The 18,509-nt window shown below is 43.1% G+C and overlaps 1 protein-coding gene across 1 annotated transcript in view; it reads left to right on the top strand.

The window, feature by feature from the left end:
- Positions 1–18,509, top strand: part of LOC126198873 (myrosinase 1-like) — a 55,979-nt gene that overhangs the window by 20,922 nt on the left and 16,548 nt on the right. Inside the window, exons 5-8 of the mRNA XM_049935475.1 lie at positions 4,977–5,160; positions 6,553–6,647; positions 10,729–10,876; positions 13,519–13,667. Of these exons, the coding sequence (XP_049791432.1) occupies positions 4,977–5,160; positions 6,553–6,647; positions 10,729–10,876; positions 13,519–13,667 (576 nt within the window). The remainder of the gene's footprint in view (positions 1–4,976; positions 5,161–6,552; positions 6,648–10,728; positions 10,877–13,518; positions 13,668–18,509) is intronic.

Genomic DNA, 18,509 nt, shown 5'->3' with positions numbered 1-18,509 from the left:
CCATATAGAGGTCAACGACCAGTTTTAGCACTTACACACAGAATTATGGTCTAGATCATAGTTACATCATTTTACAGTTTTCCTTGCTGACTCGCTATCATCACGTCATGTCAAAAACGTAAAACATCAGAGGAGGAAATTTGGTATTGGAAAAAAATCGCAACACCAAGGAGAAGTTGAGAGAGCTAAACGAAATTTGGTAGGCGAGTTTTTACATCTTAAAAATGATATCTGTTCAAATTTCGCGCCAGTCGCATAAGAATGGCGCTCGCAGCGCCGCTTTGAGAATGCGAATCAGGTTTGCTTTAAATAAACGCTGTAACCGTCGCGAGCGTTAGTTGCTTTTGAGACTGGACGTAGTGAATTGATGTTACTCGAGAATGCCGTCAAGGTGACAAAAAAGCTGTTATCAGCACCCCACTGAGCTTGAACAAGGTCATGTACATGGTTACTACAAAGTTTTTCCTTCGGCGATATTCCAGAACGACTTGGCAGGAATGTAGCCACTGTACATGATTGCTGGCAGCGGTGGTCACGAGAATGTACGGTCGCAAGAAGACCGGGTTCCGGACGGCCACCTGGGACTACCGAGAGGGAAGACAATCGTCTTAAAAAAAAAAAAAAAGAATGGCTCTGAGCACTATGGGACTAAACTTCTGAGGTCATCAGTCCCCTAGGACTTAGAACTACTTAAACCTAACTAACCTAAGGACATCACAAACATCCATGCCCGAGGCAGGATTCGAACCTGCGACCGTAACGGTCCAGCAGTTCCAGACTGCAGCGCCTAGAACCGCTCGGCCACTTAGGCCGGACAATCGTCTTCGGCGTAAGGCTCTGGCGCATCATAATGCATCTGCAGCACAAATTTGAGCAGTAATTTTAGCAGTAATTGCCACAGCAGTGACCCAACGAACTGTTAAAAACACGTTACTTCAAGGGCAGCTGCGAGCTAGACACCCTGAAGCGTGCATTTCGCTGTCCCCAAACCACCGCAATGTGGACTTCAGCGGGGTCAAGCGAGATCTCATTGAACTACAGTGTGGAGGTCTTTTGCGTTTTTTTATGATTTCTGTACAAGTTATGGCTGAGTGTTGGTTAGAAGGACGCCACTTGAAGGCCCGCAGCCAACCTGTTCGTGTGCTAGACAGGCTGGACCTACAACAGAGTGCCATTTCGTATGATAGTAGGAGCACTTACGTGCTTCTCCCAAGCGCCATGACTGCACATTTGTACGTAAATATGGCGATTGGACCGGTTGTGCCATCCATGAACAGCATTCCAGGGGGAATTCCCAACGGGAAATTTCATCCACATATCGCTGTTGTAATCCAAAAAGCTTTACGGAGTGTCTACATATTACCTTGGTCTGCGCGATCACTAGTTCTGTCTCCAATCAAGCACATATGGAACGTCATTTAACGACAACTCCGGCTTCATTTACAAACAGCACTAACTGTCCCTGTATTGACAGACCAACTCCAACAGACTTGGAACTCCATCCCGCAAACTGACATTCAGCACCTGTAGAACACGAAGCACGCACGCTTGCATGCTTGCATTCAACATTCTGGAGGTTACACAGGTTATTAATGTACGAGATTTACACATTTGCAATGGCTTATCTCGCGCTTACATTAACCTGTAATCTGGCAATGTTAATCACTGAAATATGTTACTTTAACAAATTTATTGTCGAAATATGATTACTCTACATTAATTGCTTTTTGGGGTTGCGATTTTTCTCCGTCAATACGATTTTCAGAACTGGATAATAAACAGCATCCTTTATGGTCAATACCAGCGAAGAAATATGAAAAATATTAATGGATTTTTCCGTCACTTCTTGGTAAAGCAATTCCATATTTAAAACAAACAAACTATGTCTTTTTACTACTAATTTGTTAATTTTGAAAGGGTTTCCGTCTTATTGGTTCATCATAAGGAAACAACAGAGTAGCATCCACAAGAGGCTATATTGTGTGGAAACCCAAACTTTAAAAACAATGATTCTGTCAACTCAAACAGAATCTTTTGGCCATGATATTATGTGAGAAATTTCAAATCGAGTACTCATTACTAGTGCTAAACTCTGAAAATGTTAACTTTTGAAGACCTCAGTTCCAGTCTTTTCCATAACTTGGTACCACGGTTGAAATGCTGTTGTACATTACAGTGTCCGCATCTCGTGGTCGTGCGGTAGCGTTCTCGCTTCCCACGCCCGGGTTCCCGGGTTCGATTCCCGGCGGGGTCAGGGATTTTCTCCGCCTCGTGATGACTGGGTGTTGTGTGCTGTCCTTAGGTTAGTTAGGTTTAAGTAGTTCTAAGTTCTAGGGGACTGATGACCATAGATGTTAAGTCCCATAGTGCTCAGAGCCATTTGAACCATTTGAACATTACAGTGGTTCTTCCTTACAATCTTCAATACGACATTCATACATCTTGTATATTCTAGTATTGTGTGTCTTCGTTATTTAATGAAATTGTTGTTTAGTTAAAAGGGGATGATTTGATGGTCGCTGTTTTATATTCTGCAAGACTCAGTCTGTATTTCGTAAGCACCCACGGGCCCAAAATGTCAGTTTTCGACCAAACAGCGCTAACTGAACGCGTTTGGCTCATAGCAAGAGTGATGAGAGGTCGATTCGATATTTCGTACTTAATATTATGGCCAAATATTTATATCTGCTCAAATTTATCTATTTAATCGTATGGCTAGGGCCCCCCTTCGGGCAGACCGTTCTTTCAATTTGACGCCACTGCGGCGACCTGCAGTAGATGAGGATGATGACGAGGCCAGCACAACACCAAGTCCCTGGGCGGAGAAAATTACCCGACCCAGCCGGGAATCGAACCAGGGCCCAGAGGATTGATAATCCGTCACTCTGACCATTCAGCTACCGGAGGCGTACGTCTATTCAAAGTCTTTCTGTAACTAATGTTTGGTTTACTGAGCACAAGTCTCTCTTGTGGACGCTATTCAGTTATTTCCAGTAAGACGAAATACGGTTCCAAATAAACACATTAGTACAGCAAAAAAGCAGTTGGCTTGTTTATCAACATGGTATATGAAAGACGTAGACACAACGTATCTTGGCAAAGCATACAAATCAGAGAAGTGCCAAATTGAATATAGTGGGAAATAACTGAGGCAAAAACAGACAGCAACCTGGCGACACTAGAGTCACGTTACGGACAGCCATCCTCCAGAGTACTAAACCGATGGTGCATTTGTCCACTGCAGTAGACGTTAATGTCGCTTCCTTGGCGTTATTAATCAGTCCTGACGCTGAAAATGCACGCAGTTCACTCCAGTGAATATTCCCTACTGGTGCTGTGGTCTGCCAGTATTTGCAACCCTCGGGACGATTATAATTTAAATTGAAACAAATGAGCCATCGGTAACAATTTTTAGTCTTATTTACCAGGTTTCAACACTTCCAAGAGTGCCTTCATCAGAATTTAGATATTCCTTTTAAATATTTTGTGACTAAAGCCCTTCTGGTCTGTTATTTATTTTATACGTGGCATGTAAGTACCATCTCTGTCTTGTATTGTTAGTCAGTACTTAAAATTTTGTATATAAAAAATTTTTTCTTCCCATTAATTTGTAATTATGTTATAGACCCCTTTAAATGTTTAAATTCTGATGAAGGCACTCTTAGAAGTGCTGAAACCTCGTAAATAAGACTAAAAAATTGTGGCCGAGGGCTCATTTGTTTCAATTTTAATTTATAAACGCTCACTAAACCAAGCAGCCATGTTCAAAACTGATTAAAAACACCAAAGAAGCGACATTAACAGCTTTCCAGTGCTGTGGACAACGGCACCACAGGGTTAAACAAAGAAGCTCAGGGACAAGATAACATGACACGAATACTTCATAAATTAAAAAATACGTCAACAATATTAAGTCTTCATTATATAGAGTGCAGATAGTCTAATGTAATTTATTGTTAATTATCTAATGAAATGAATTTTTTCAATCAAGCTACCTCACCGATTCCATGGGGGAACTTCCTCATTTCGTATCAGTCCTCTTAATTTTCAACATCTTTCTGTAGCATCAAATCTACAAACGGTTCCATTCTCCTCATTTCCGTTATTCTCAGACTGAATTTAATTTCCATGCAATGCTGTGTAGTAAACATATTCAGAATTCTCTTCCTTAGATTAAGGCCTATGTTTCATAAACTAGTAGACATCTTTTATCCAAGAAATGCCTTCTTTGCCTGTGCTGTTGATCTTTTAATCTCCTCCTTGCCCTGTCCAACAAGAATTATTTTGCCTCTAAAGTAGCAGAATTCCTTCAATACGTGTACTTCAAGGCCCCCAATACTAATACTACGTTCAGCGCCACTGTCATCTCCGTTACTCCTCATTACTTTCGTCTTTCTTCGGTTTACCCTTAATTCATATTTTGTGCTCAGATGTCTGTTCATTCCAGGCTTCCTATAATTCTTCCTCACTTTCATTTAAGTTAGAAGTGTCATCAACAAATGTTGCATTGAGTTCATTTCACTCTGCATTTTAATCCCACTCGAAAAAATTTCTTTTATTTCCTTACTTTCTTGTTTGTTGTACAGACTGAATATTGCTTCTCTGCCTTGCACCTCTTTTAATGCAAGCCCTTCGTTGTTGGTCTTATAGTCCTTCTTATACATATTTCACATAACGTGCATTTGGTGGCTATTCTCCAATATTTCCAATAAATGCATGGATACTTCCATTAGTCTTTGTATTTGGGCCTCTCTGTTCGTGCGGTACTAGGGAAGGTGATTGATTAGCATTATGGATCTTATGTTTGTAAAGGTCATACCACTTCTTCTACTGCGTTGTTCCAAATCATTAATTCTGTTGCTTTCGCTGCTGCATTTTTGGCATTCAGGTAATTCACTGAACATCTGCTTGTGTAGTTCAGTCGCTTCCTGATACGAAACTCGTAACGCTAAGTGGGGTTGCGCTTTTGTGCACAGGTAAAGTGGTGGATCACGTTCAATGAACCGGCTGCATTTTGCTACGGCTACGCCAACATGTATTCGCACGCTCCCAGTATGCCGAACCCAGGAATCGGTGACTACCTCACGGCACACACCGTCCTCAAGTCGCACGCACGGGTCTACCATCTGTACCAGGACCAGTATAAGGCGACGCAGCAAGGTGAGTATAAGTCTCGCACAGCCTTCACTATCCGTTTTCACATGTAGACTAATTTTCTTTCTTTGGAGGTCAGGTTCTACCTGACACGGGTCAGGATAAAGGAAGGGTCCCACTGGCTCTTCTACACGGGATTTTGGCCAGAGCTGAGAATGCAACGATCTCTAACATGGCAGAACACTTGCCCGCGAAAGGCAAAGGTCCCGAGATCCATTCTCGGACCGTCACACAGTTTTAATCTGCCAGGCAGTTTCACACCAGCGCATATTCCATTGCATAGTGAAAATTCCATTCTGGAAAAATCCCCCAGGCTGTGGCTAAGCCATGTCTCCGCAACATCCTTTCTTCTGGGAGTGCTAGTTCTGCAAGGTCTGCAGGAGAGCTTCTGTGAAGTTTGGAAGGTAGGAGATGAGGTACTGGCGGAATTAAAGCTGCGAAGACAGGTCGTGAGTCGTGCTTGGGTAGCTCAGATAGTAGACCACTTTCCCGTGAAAGACAATGGTCCCGAGTTCGAGTCTCAGTCCAGCACGTAAATTTAGTCTGCCAGGAAGTTTCATAGCAGCGCAATCTTCGCTGCAGACTGAAAATTTCATTCTGGAAACCTTTGTATCAGTCGATATGGTTGCCTTAAGATTGACGTGATGATTCGTTAGCGCTATAAAGCACTGAATCTGAAGTTTTTCCATACTTATTACAGCACACTGATGTAAGTGATAGTGACTTGTAAATATATTCGTTTACCGTTCTTGGAATGGTTCGCCTCCATCGCTTTGTACCCTTCGTTGCCCCAGTGGTGAACAATAAATTGCTACTTTCGTTCAGTAGAGATGTACAATAAAGTGCTGTTTTCGGTTCAGTAGAGGTTCAATAACTCTTCTGCAACGGGACTACAGGACTGGTGACATCAACAACCGGAACTTGCGAACCGCGCCCGCATTGAAAACCCACGAGTCGTCACACCTCCGCCGCGCACAGCGCGACGGAGAAGATTAACGTCAGTCCGTGACGTGTGCTACGGACCACCATCCAAACCGCGACTTCCCTGAAGATGACGAGGACAAAATATTGGTTTATCTAACATATCCCAGCACCCACTGCATGAGAACCAGTCGTATTTCAGTAGTTCTAAAACTTCAATCCTTAACCCTTGATACCTCGTGTGATGTGTGACTAAATATTTATGTCTCCTTTGCGATCTTTGCACACAGGTACACTTCGTTTTTGTTTGTGCGGTTGACTGTATATTGCTGTGTTTCGTCAAGCACTGTAGTGATGGGAACAGTGATTTGTACGCAGAGTATAGAACCGATTTCTTTGGTTGTTTCGTTCGTCATCAAACCTGATTAATCCATTCTCTCTCTGCCAAACATTCTACAAACGAGTCAAATGTTACAGGTTATGTTGGCATCACACTGGACAGCAACTGGTTTGAGCCGTCAACCGACTCCGCAGAGGACCAAGAGGCCTCCGAACGCTCTCTGCAGTTCCAGGTACAGTTACGATTTCCTCGTTTTAGCTACAGGATACAAGGATATTGTCATTTATATTTGCCGACTGAGCACGCAGAGAGCTGCCATGTGAGATGTGAAACTACACGCTGCAGCGTTCAGACACCAATTCTCAAGTCCCGCGCTATTACAGTCCCGCACATTCATATGATGGATTCTGAAGCCGCACTGTGGCGTACCATTTAAGGAAACACGCAGTTCAGTACTTTAATAAAAATCCCCTTTGGCTACTATTTAGTGATGGGAGGTATCGAAGTGACATATGATCGAGAAATTTCTTGAGAACCAAAAAAGATTCGGACACACTCCCTAGGAACGCGAATTTTCATCGGTACATACCGATGCTTAGCAGAAGCTTAGGATGCTCGTGGCGTACAATTATCTGCTTTACTTTATCCGTGCAGCGAGGGATTTTCGTAGCAAACCTGACAGGTAGTTTAGAAGACAGTGGATCTGAAGGGATGTGATTCACCATACTTGTAAATAGGTAGGATAACATGCCGATTTACTCCCTTATCCTTCGCCTGTTTGGGCTTCTGCAATTAGCTAGTCACTGACGGAATTTTCTTGCGCGTTCTCTCAGCATTTATGACTGTCATTGGTCTACCTATCTACAGTTAAATGCCAATACCAAATACTAAACCCCATCTGGTATGTTCTTAGTATTAACATCACTGTGTACCTGATATGCCGCAGTCTGTCTTGCAATAGTATTGTAATATTATGGTATTTAAGTGGTTCCTGTGAGCGGTCTGGTGTTCGGAAGTTGTGAGCGCAAGCTGCTTGTCAGAGATGCGGCATCTGCACAAGATTAATTCTACGAGCTGTTCGACACCTTGTAGATGTACAACACCACAGAACGAGACTATCAATGATAACCACTCACGATGTTTATTGCAGATGCAGGTGATGTTTAATTACCAACAAATGAACCCCCAAAATTCATAAACGAAAGGAATGAAACACTTATCTTTCCTGCTTAATCAAAAAATGTTACGGATAATGGTACTTGTTTTACACCGCAACGCCGACGCAGCAACTGCACAGTTCAAGCGCATAGAGTCGTATGATGATATCTATTTAGCGCCTCATCAAATTGTTGTAGAACAGAAAAACGCTTATATTCGTTAAAGTTAGTCCTTCACTTATTGATTAAAAAATAATGCGATTCACAGATCAAGGGAAATTATACTGCTATATGGAAGACTGATACTCAACAAGCCAATAATCTTTCAAAGTCTGAGCAGTACACAAATGCAACAACACTGGAGAAGATACACTGGCAACCCCAATACAAGAAGTCCACTACAAAAAGGAGATACGCGTCGTAAAATAAATACGAAAATTGTCAGTTACCCAGAGCAAAAGCAGTGCAAATGCTGACCCCCCATGGTCACTAAAAATAATAGCGAAAGAAGCGCCTTGTTAGGAGGGACACCTCGTGGTATCTCCGCGACGAGGCGTCACCAGAACGGCGAACACTACGTCGCTGAACGCGACTCTGATTGACCTCTCCTATGTTCTTCTCTACTCCTACCCACTGCAGGTGGAGGGGAGGAATCCCGAGTTTTGACACCGTGACATTCGAGAATTTCTCTTCACATTTAAAATCACAAGGGAAGGCCACAGAATTTCCTCCAAAAGCCCTGTAGGTTTTGGTACTGGACGGGCTTTCACACCAATTGACTGTAAATTCGTCTGGGAGTAAAATGCAGCTTGTTCTTACACTGCATACAATAGTATGGCGGTGGCTGTTTCTCTGCGTGTATTTCTAGGAAACGCCAACGGCGTTTGTGACTACCACCACCGACCACTTCTATTTCACACCGCTCTGGAAAGGCGACTTACGTTACCCCGCCCTCTAAAACCCACTCCTCGGCCACCCAACGTCCTAAGCTTGCAATAGGCGTTTCTCACCATGTTCCAGTAACGGGAAATTTAACGAGCTCAGTACTCCAGACTTCAATCACCCAGTTCCTCCGTTCAGAAAATTTCAGAAGTAAAACAGCAATCCCTATATTTACCGTCGCTTAGCGACATCTGACTAACGAGTTACGTCACAGTATGACTTGCTTAACAATCTCTATAAACGTAGGTCCACGAAGTATCTCTCCAAGCTGCGAAGACATTTTAAGAACATCTTTGAGAGGAGCATACCAGTAAAATGGAAGCACCGTAGCCACTGGAAAGAATCAAAGAGGAAAACTGGAATTATCTAAAGGGGAGCAGGTGGTCGAGTCACGAATTCCCATAACAAGCCTGAGTGCGTCAGATCAAACTCCAGCAACAAAGCTACAAGAGAGGCGCTGTGCGATACCGAGAGGCTTACGATTAAAATCTGAAAGAGTACACGCCAAGAATAATTGCGCTACATATTAATTTTTTGCGTATAAAGAGTATGAAATGACCATGAGAGCAAAAGGAGACATTCATTCTGCCCATTGTGAATGGTGAACTGTAACTGTGATTTAAATTGACAATTTATGTGGGTGTAATATGGCACCACTAGCTTGTTGAATTTAATGAAATTTATTGCAACAGTAACTAGTTTTAGAGCCACTGCAGACTCACCTTCAGATGGAGATTTTTCAGGAACATTATTTTCTGGACGATTTGGAGCAAGACCCTTTCATCGCGGTGATTGCGCTGCCTCGCGGTATCCATGATAAATACGTTCCGATAATGTACGTTTTAGCCATGTTACACACACACACACAAACACACATACACACTCGCGCGAGTGCGCGCACACACACACATACACAGACACACACAATGTATTTAGTTGCACTGTTATGCCGAACCAGACCGGAACCTCACTGCAGTAATGTGGTCACTATAAACGTTGTTCATTTAATGATACCCTATGAATAGTTACATGCACCTCACTTATTGTACACTTTTTTTTTAAATACATTATGCGTTTCGAGTTTCATGACATACTCTTCACCTTTGAGGGTCCCTTCACTGTAGATCTGTGGAACCAAAGTACATCTAATCCCAGTATCTATGGATTATACATTTTTCATCGTTTCACAATGTGTAGCCCATTGTAAAACCGTTCGATTCATTCTGTTAAACAACTGGAACTGCGTATATGCTGGGGAAAACCTAAGGTTCACACAACTCACCTTGATGTTTATAGTCTCTTCATATAGCCAGACGAGGAGATGCCAGTTATGCTGTGACCTCAGAAGAATGGTCTGGGAATCCCTTACCCTTCACTTACAGTACAAAGACTGACGGAACAACGAATTTAATTGGATTCGCGGTGTTACATCACGGATATATACCAGTAAGAGTGCTTGAATTTGTGAGTGTATTTCAATTATCTTATTGCTTCCTTTTCTGTATTGTTTCATATGATAAAACCGTCTAGACTTGGGCATCAAGAAAGATCCCCCATTTCATTCCATGCTGAGGTGCTGTTCCTGTATAGTTGCAGAGTCTCACCAATGCTGTTTGAGTTTAGGGGAAATACGAAGTTGGCTGAAGCCTGAATGGAAATTTGACTTGAGGAGGGAGTCATGCCATTGTAAACTGCGTAGATGTGTAAAGCAACTATGCCAGGGTGGCGCAGTGTTTAGCTCATGTGCCAAGGGAGCAGGAGACGCAGTTTCGAATCCTGACCTCGGTATAGATTGTTTTGCTTCTGCTTCAGTCTTCGTATATACTCGTACATTAAAAGTTTCTAGTGCTTCTCCACCATGTGATCTCGTCTTATGGAAAACCAGGGAAAGGCATCATTAGAGCGTTCAACCTCATGTGACGCTTAATTTTTAATGCGCATTTTATTCCTTTTTGTTCAGCGCTTGATTTGTTATTACATACAACAGGATTATATAGTTATTTACTGGTGTTATCTCTGGTATCATCTCTTCAGTTTCTGATTGGACGACATGTTTTCACGCAGTTTCAGAGGTAACAAAAAAAAATGTTTTAACAACGAGTTTTTAATGACAAGCTGAACGTTGTCGTCTCATTGGCGTTGTATTAACAATAAAGCTGTGAGCAAGTATCGATTAGCTTCTGATATTCATAATGGTGTCTCCTCCTGACGCAGCTGGGAGAGTTCGCGCACCCCATCTTCAGCTCGGACGGCGACTACCCTCCGGTGATGCGGCAGCGGATAGACGCCAACAGCGCTGCAGAGGGAAGACCACGTTCCAGGCTGCCCTCTTTCACTGCCGATGAGGTCGCCTACATCAAAGGTGAGCTTGCTGCTTCGTAATTACGCGGTGCGTGCGTTCACAGCTAGAACTGTATATCACTGCTGATATTGATATACCCTATCTGATCAAAACCATCCGGATACCTATTACTGGACAATATACTGAGATGATGGAAGTCATAGGATAGTGATATGCACATATACAGATGGCGATAATGTCGCGTACCCAAGGCGTTCAAGGTGTACTCTGGTGGTCCATGTGAAACGCTTTTCGACGTGATTGTGGCCACACGACGGGAATTATGAGACTTTGAATGGTAGTTGGAGCTAGACGCGTGGAACATTCCTTTTCGGAAATCTTAGGAAATTCAGCAGCATTCCGAGATCCACAGAGCCACGGCTGTGCCGAGAATACCAAATTTCAGGCAGTACCCGTCACGACGGTAAACGCTGAGGCCGACGGCCTTCAGTTAACAATCGAGAGTAGCGGCGTTTGCTTACAGTTGCCAGTTCTAACAGACAAGCAACACTGAGTGAAATCAATGTAGGACGTACGACAAACGGATCTGTTAGGACAGTACGGCGGGATCTGGCGATAGTGGACTTTGGCAGCAGTGCCGTTAGTAACACCTCCACATGGCCTGCAGCGCCTCTCCTGGGATTGTCATCATATCGGTTGGACCCTAGACGAATGGAAAATCGTGGCCTCGTCATGTGAGTCCTGATTTCAGTTGATGGTGGGATTCGAGTGTGGCGCAGACCCCACGAAGCCATGGACCCCAGTTGTCAACAAGGTACTGTGCAAGCTGGTGGTGGCTCCATAGTGGTATGGCCGTATTTACTTGGAATGGACTGGGTCCAACTGAACCGATCACCGACTGGAAATGGTTATGTTCGGCTACTTCAATTGCAGCCGTTGAAGGATGGAATTTTTGTGGATGACAATGTGTCAGAATTTTTCACGTTTGTTTGATGAGCATTCCGGACAATTCGAGAGAATATTTTGACCATCCAGATCACCCGACGTGAATCACATCCAGTATTTATGGGACATAATCGAGAAGTCAGGTCGTGCACAACATCCTGTAGCAGGGACACTTACTCAATTATGAAAGGCTACAGAGGAGTCCAGCCCACGTCGAATCGTTGCACTACGCCGAGCAATAGGAGGTCCGACACGATATTAGGAAGTGTTTCACAACTTTCGTCACGTCAGTCTAATGTGAGATGTATCCACCCTTCGCCTCTATGAACACTTGAATTCAGTTGATAAAACTTTCAATGACCTGGAGGAATGGCAGCTCGTCCTTCATCATGAGACGAAATTGTAGAAGGCAGTCTGGCTGCACTTTGGGGTCTGGAGAAAAGTCGACGTGCTAACTCATCTCAAAGGTGTCACAGTGGGTTCATGTTGGGACTATGCGCAGGCCAACCCATTCCAGATGTGTTATTGTCCACAATCCATTGTCTTGCAGATGCACTTTCTGACAGCGTGCCTTATCATCCTGTAAATTCTTCATTTGTGTGGTCACAGTGTACATAGTTGCTTTATAATTCTTGAGGGTATTTTTGATCTGTCGTTGCAACTGCAAAAATATGTGATTTTTTCACCAGGCGAATTTCGCTTTATTGCGTTAAAGCATCATCAGTGGTCTGTAATTAAGTTATTTACATTTTGACTTGCTTTTTAGATCGTAAAACAGTTCGTTAGGAATAGGCTGACTTGTACTTACGGTGATTTTTCAGAAATCAGCCGAAAAATATTATAGGAGTAAACGAAAGGGGCGGGTGGACAATAATAAAGCAAGCAAATAATCCTAATAAACACAGATCCCAAAGTCAACTGTTTCCCCGATATGACGTACGCGCAAGTGCAGGTGTGCCATTATTAACCACTGTTAATGTCACGACACTATGTTCGAGAGAACAGCAAACGCCCTGTCCACTTGTAGCATTTGCAGTGGTTTGCGTGGTCCCATATACAGTTGAAAATGAAAAACGGGCTATATATTACCATATACTGCCGATCACGTCTTTCATGCAACGATCAGTGTCCACAGAAACTGTTTGTCTGTTTCCCGTTAGGAGCTAAGCGTTTTCTTAAAGCGGAATTTCACGTGTCCATTCTACTCATTGGTCCAAATTAGTCCAGTGCGATATTCGTTTTATCAACATGTATTAATAGAAGTAGTAAAACACGAGGAATAATCAGTACTCCAGCAGTGAGAACGCCACCCTGGTCCGCGCTGACTGTAACCGCAACTGAGTCGCTGCTGAATTGCTGTTTATTTTTCGTGTTTTCGTGTTTAAAACGTATTGCTAAAATGAGTGTTGTACTATCGTAATGTGAAACCGCTCATTCGAATCGACACTAAAATCCCACTTTAAAATTCATTTTGCTCGTAACTGTAAACAAACCCAGACTTTCTGTCAGCGCTGTGCGTCGTACGAAAGACTTAATGGGCAGCTGACTACAGCTAAACATCGCAAAAACTAAATTGCAAATATCTGGCGAAAAATCAGAAAAAAATAAGCCTGACGACTTTAGGAAAGACACACTGTACAGATTATGTACTCGTGTAGCGTATCTGGTTTCTATACAAGTGTATAAAATTACTACACGGTTATTGATGTACGTGTGTGACCTCCAGTGTGATGCAACATCCTGCTTGTGATCTACAGGAACGTCCGATTTCTTCGGTCTCAACCACTACGCCACATCGCACGCCAGGAATAAAGTGGTTGGTGCCGTTCCGTCCAAGGAGTATGACACTGGCGTTGAGCTGTACCTCAACCAGTCTCTCCCTCACGCCGCCACAGAGTGGCTAGTGGTATGCTGTTTTCTTACTTTTTTATTTTAAATCTATTAAACTGACATTACTCTATAGGTAATTAATGTTGTCGCACGGTTGTCTGTAAATTCTTCAACCACGTTTATGAGTGTCATGTGAATGATGGGTAAAATAGTTTGCGTCGTGCAACAAGCAGATAGATATTTTGTCACTCTTCGGGTGAAATAAGACACATGGAAGCTAAAACTGAAATAGTATGTCTCTGCCATATCAAAGGAAGCATGTGGTTTTCATCAGCCCAAGCGTGTGTTGTGGATGTTTGTAATATCGTCTCGAATGAAGCGTGCTTTGCAAACTAAACTACCTAGAGACCAGGTTTTAAAATCCAACGGTAACAGAACTTAATACTTTAGTAAAATGTTACCTACAAGCACTGAACCAGATGGCGCAGTACATCTACGAGCGGGATCCATTAAGCAGTGCATGACATTTGTTTCTGAAAGCAGGTTTGTTTTATTCAAAATTCCAAAACACCATATTATTCCCCACGCTTTCGGCCAAAAAACCATTCGTTCAGTCCGATGGCATTACGCCGCCTTTGCTACCTTACTCGGAGGACATACACGACTGCATGGTTCCACCCTACTGGTCGATGTCGGAGCCAACACCTTGCCGTAAGAATAGGCTCCGCATTATCCACGTACTTCTTCCCGCAGAGGCTAGCCTAAAAATGGCTCTGAGCACTTTACATCTGAGGTCATCAGTCCCCTAGAACTTAGAACTACTTAAACCTAACTAACCTAAGGACATCATACACATCCATGCCCGAGGCAGGATTCCAACCTGCGACCGCAGCGGTCGCACGGTTCCAGAATGAAGCGCCTAGAACCGCTCGGCCACATCGGCCGGCGAGTGCAGCCTACACTGGGCCAAACAGACGGTGCTTCGTTACTGTTTACGGTCTTCTGTTACGCAGTGAGGAACTCAGAGGGCACACAACTTTGGGTACCTCAGCTGGTGGACGTGTGTGTCACTTCTACCAATAGAGGCGTTAAGCTATGCAATGAGGTATTTTACTGTGATTCGTCGATCACCTAGAATGAGAATGTCCACACGTTCCAACAAAGCAGGAGTCACACCTGTGTGCGGCCTGTCGGCACGTGGGAGATCGAGTAGGCTTGTGCGACATTGTTGCGATAATAACAAACACTTCGCCCAACGACTCACCGTGCTTTCTTTCACGACCAGGTCTCTGAAGCAGGCTGCGATGCTCTGGTTTTCCGTCAAAAGAAATTCAGCGACATGGAAAGCATCTCCGTTACAGGCGACATTTCGAAATCTACGCGTAGTGCATCATCCTATCGGGAATTTATGAAACTATAGGTGGTAAAGCGGGATATTCCACAATGTCCCGCAGCAAATTGCGCATCTTTTCAATCTAAACTGACCAAGGAAAAAACTGTGTAGCATTACATATTTAACCCCGCTCGTGTGTCCACATACAACTTCACAAGCCACTATATGATGCAAGACGGGGGTGTCTTGTACCACGTCATTTCCTTTTGTGTCCCACTGGAAAACGGAACTTTAGTACGAACATGATATCTTTTATTTTGTCTTCGCGGTCCTTACGCGAGTGTATTTTGGTGATAGTAGAACAGTTTTACAATATGCAACAAATGCCAGTTGTCTAAATATCCTGAAAAGTCTTTTGCGAGGAGAACGTCTTCAAACTTGCAGAGATTCTCATTTGAGATCACCCAATATTTCCGTAATACCCGTATGTTGATCGAACTTACCGTTAAATAACCTAGCAGTACGGCCCGGCCAGAAAAGGGACTCGTATTCGAGAGGAGGAGCCATCAAATATCCGCCTGCCCATCCAGTTCTGTATGTTCCGTGATTTCCCTACACCTCTTAAGGCAAATGCAAGAAAGGCCTTGACGCTGCTCACTCTTTTTCCCCTCCTCCCCAATCCGTGAATGTGCTCCTTGTCTAACGACGCCATCACCCACGGGATGTTCAATATTCCTCTCTTATTCTCTTTATATGGCTGTTGTAGTCTCAAAGACACAGATAGTGGCATCTCCATGCCGCAGTCTAGAGAACAAAGCAGGTTATTAAATGTTATAGAAACACGAGATCGGTCGTATATTTATCACTTAGCGTACAACTGCCTACTTTGCCGTTTTACATTCAAGCAGACAGTTATTATGTCATAGGAGTAAGATGTAAGGACAGTTGATTCACGTGTGTACACGACTACGTTTAATATCCAACATTAGCAATACTTTATACTTTATAAAAATGTCTTCTTCGTAACAGTAACAAATATTCGCGGAATGCAGTGGATTGTCTCTCGAGAATACTACGACATGGACCTATGTCAGTAAATATAATAAAATGGAACACCTCACAATCTTATTTCTTGCATGGCTACCAGTTTCGGTGCTTCAATACACCATCTTCTTATCTCCAGTCGTATACAACTTGGTATTTCTTACAGGTAGTATGTAAAACCAGTTCATAGATGTTGCCCATAGATGAATCATGTATACGATTGGAGTTAACCCCCTCAGCATCAGTTAAGGCCTGGAGATGGTGTACTGAAGCACCGAAACTGGTGGCAATATAATAAATAACATCGTGAGAACGACTGTAAGTGTTCCATTTTATTATGTAAATGAACGGCCGAACTTGCACAAACCTCTAATAAGAACAACGGACATACAAAACAAGTCATCTGTAAAAGTCAGCTGAACATGCAGCTATTATTTATTTACATCTTGACAAATGAAGATCAGCAACAGCTGTTAAACAATTACTTATTTTAACAAACGTCTTCGCAGCTTGTAGCTACATTCTCGGGTATACATCATCAGTTAATATAAAATCCAGATCAGGGTTAAATGGACAACTGAACGCTCTGAGACAAATCGAGAGAATGTTGGGTCGTCCATCTTATATTGATCTGGATTTTATATGCATTGGTTACATATACCTGAGGATGCAGCTATAAGTTGGAAAACAGGTCGTCAATACAGGATCATTTAATAGCTGTTCCGGCTCTTTATTTTATTTACTTATTTCTTGAGTCATCAGTCTTCTGACTGTTTTGATGCGGCCCGCCACGAACTTCTCTCTTGTGCCAACCACTTCATCTCAGACTAGCAACCTACGTCCTCGATTATCTGCTGGATGTATTCCAGTCTCTATCTTCCTCTACAGTTTTTGCCTTCTACAGCTCCCTCAAATACCATGGAAGTCAGTCCCTGATGTCTTAACAGATGTCCTATCTGTTGTGACTTGGCAAGACAGCCAAGCCACTAGGAGGTGAAGCCGAAAGGCACGCTTTTAAGCTCACGGAGGCTGGCGTGAGGTCTGTAACAGGACAAGGTAATGAATATAGCCAATAACGTACGTAGCTGCTGGAATACTTTAATCCATAATTGGTGAACATCGGTCTGACGGTACATGCATCACAAGATAAATAGCAAATGATAATGGCGCCTTGCTAGGTCGTAACAAATGACGTAGCTGAAGGCTATGCTAACTATCGGCTCGGCAAATGAGAGCGTAATTTGTCAGTGAACCATCGCTAGCAAAGTCGGCTGTACAACTGGGACGAGTACTAGGAAGTCTCTCTAGACCTGCCGTGTGGCGGCGCTCGGTCTGCAATCACTGACAGTGGCGACACGCGGGTCCGACGTATACTAACGGACCGCGGCCGATTTAAAGGCTACCACCTAGCAAGTTTGGTGTCTGGCGGTGACACAACACTATCATCCTGTTCCTTCTCCTTGTCAGTGTTTTCCACATACTCCTTTCCTCTCCGATCCTGCGCAGAACCTCCTAGTTCCTTACCTTATCAATCCGCCTAATTTTCAACTTTCGTTTGTAGCATCACATCTCAAATCCTTCGGTTCTCTTCTGTTCCGATTTTTCCAGTCAATCTTTCACTAGAACACAATGCTGTGCGTATATTCTCAGAAATTTCTTCCTCAAATTAAGGCAAATGTTTGATACTATTACACTTCTCTTGGCCAGGAAAGCCCTTTTTGCCAGTACAGGTCTGTTTTTGATGTCCTTCTTCCTCCGTCCGTCATTCCTTATTTTGCTGCCGAGGTAGCAGAATTCCTTAATTTCATCTAATTCGTGCCCATCAATCATGATGTCTTCACGCTGTTCTCATTTCTACTACTTCTCATTACTTTCGTCTTTCTTCGATTTACTTTCAGTCCATATTCTGTACTCATTAGACTGTTCATTCCATTCAGCAAGTCATATAACTGTTCTTCACTTCCACTCAGGATAGCAATGTCATCAGCGAATCGTATCATCGACATGCTTTCTTCTTGGATTTTAATTCCACTCCTGAGCCTTTCCCTTATTTCCATCACTGATTCTTCGATGTACAGATTGAACAGTAGGGTCGTAAGACTACATCCCTGTCTTACACCCTTCTTAATCCGAGCATTTCGTTCTTGGTCGTCCACTCTCATTATTCCCTCTTGGTTCTTGTACATATCGTATATTACCCGTCTCTTCCAATAGCTTAGCACTACTTTTCTCAGAAATTCGAATATCTTGCACCATTTTACATTGTCGAACGCTTTTTCCAGCTCGACAAATCCTATGAACGTGTCTTGATTTTTTTTAGTCTTTCTTCTATTATCAGCCGCAACGTCAGAATTGCCTCTCTGGTGCCTTTACCTTTCCTAAGCCAAACGGATCATCTAACACATCCTTAATTTTCTTTTCCATTCTTCTGTGTATTATTCTTGTCAGCAGCTTCGATGCATGAGTTGTTAATCTGACTGTGCGTTAATTGTCGCACTTGTCTGCTCTTTCAGTCTTCGGAATTCTGTGGATGATATTTTT

This window comes from Schistocerca nitens, chromosome 8 (genome assembly GCF_023898315.1).
Source record: "Schistocerca nitens isolate TAMUIC-IGC-003100 chromosome 8, iqSchNite1.1, whole genome shotgun sequence".
NCBI classification, from domain to species: Eukaryota; Metazoa; Arthropoda; class Insecta; order Orthoptera; family Acrididae; genus Schistocerca; species Schistocerca nitens.
This window is presented reverse-complemented; position numbering and strand designations above follow the sequence as displayed.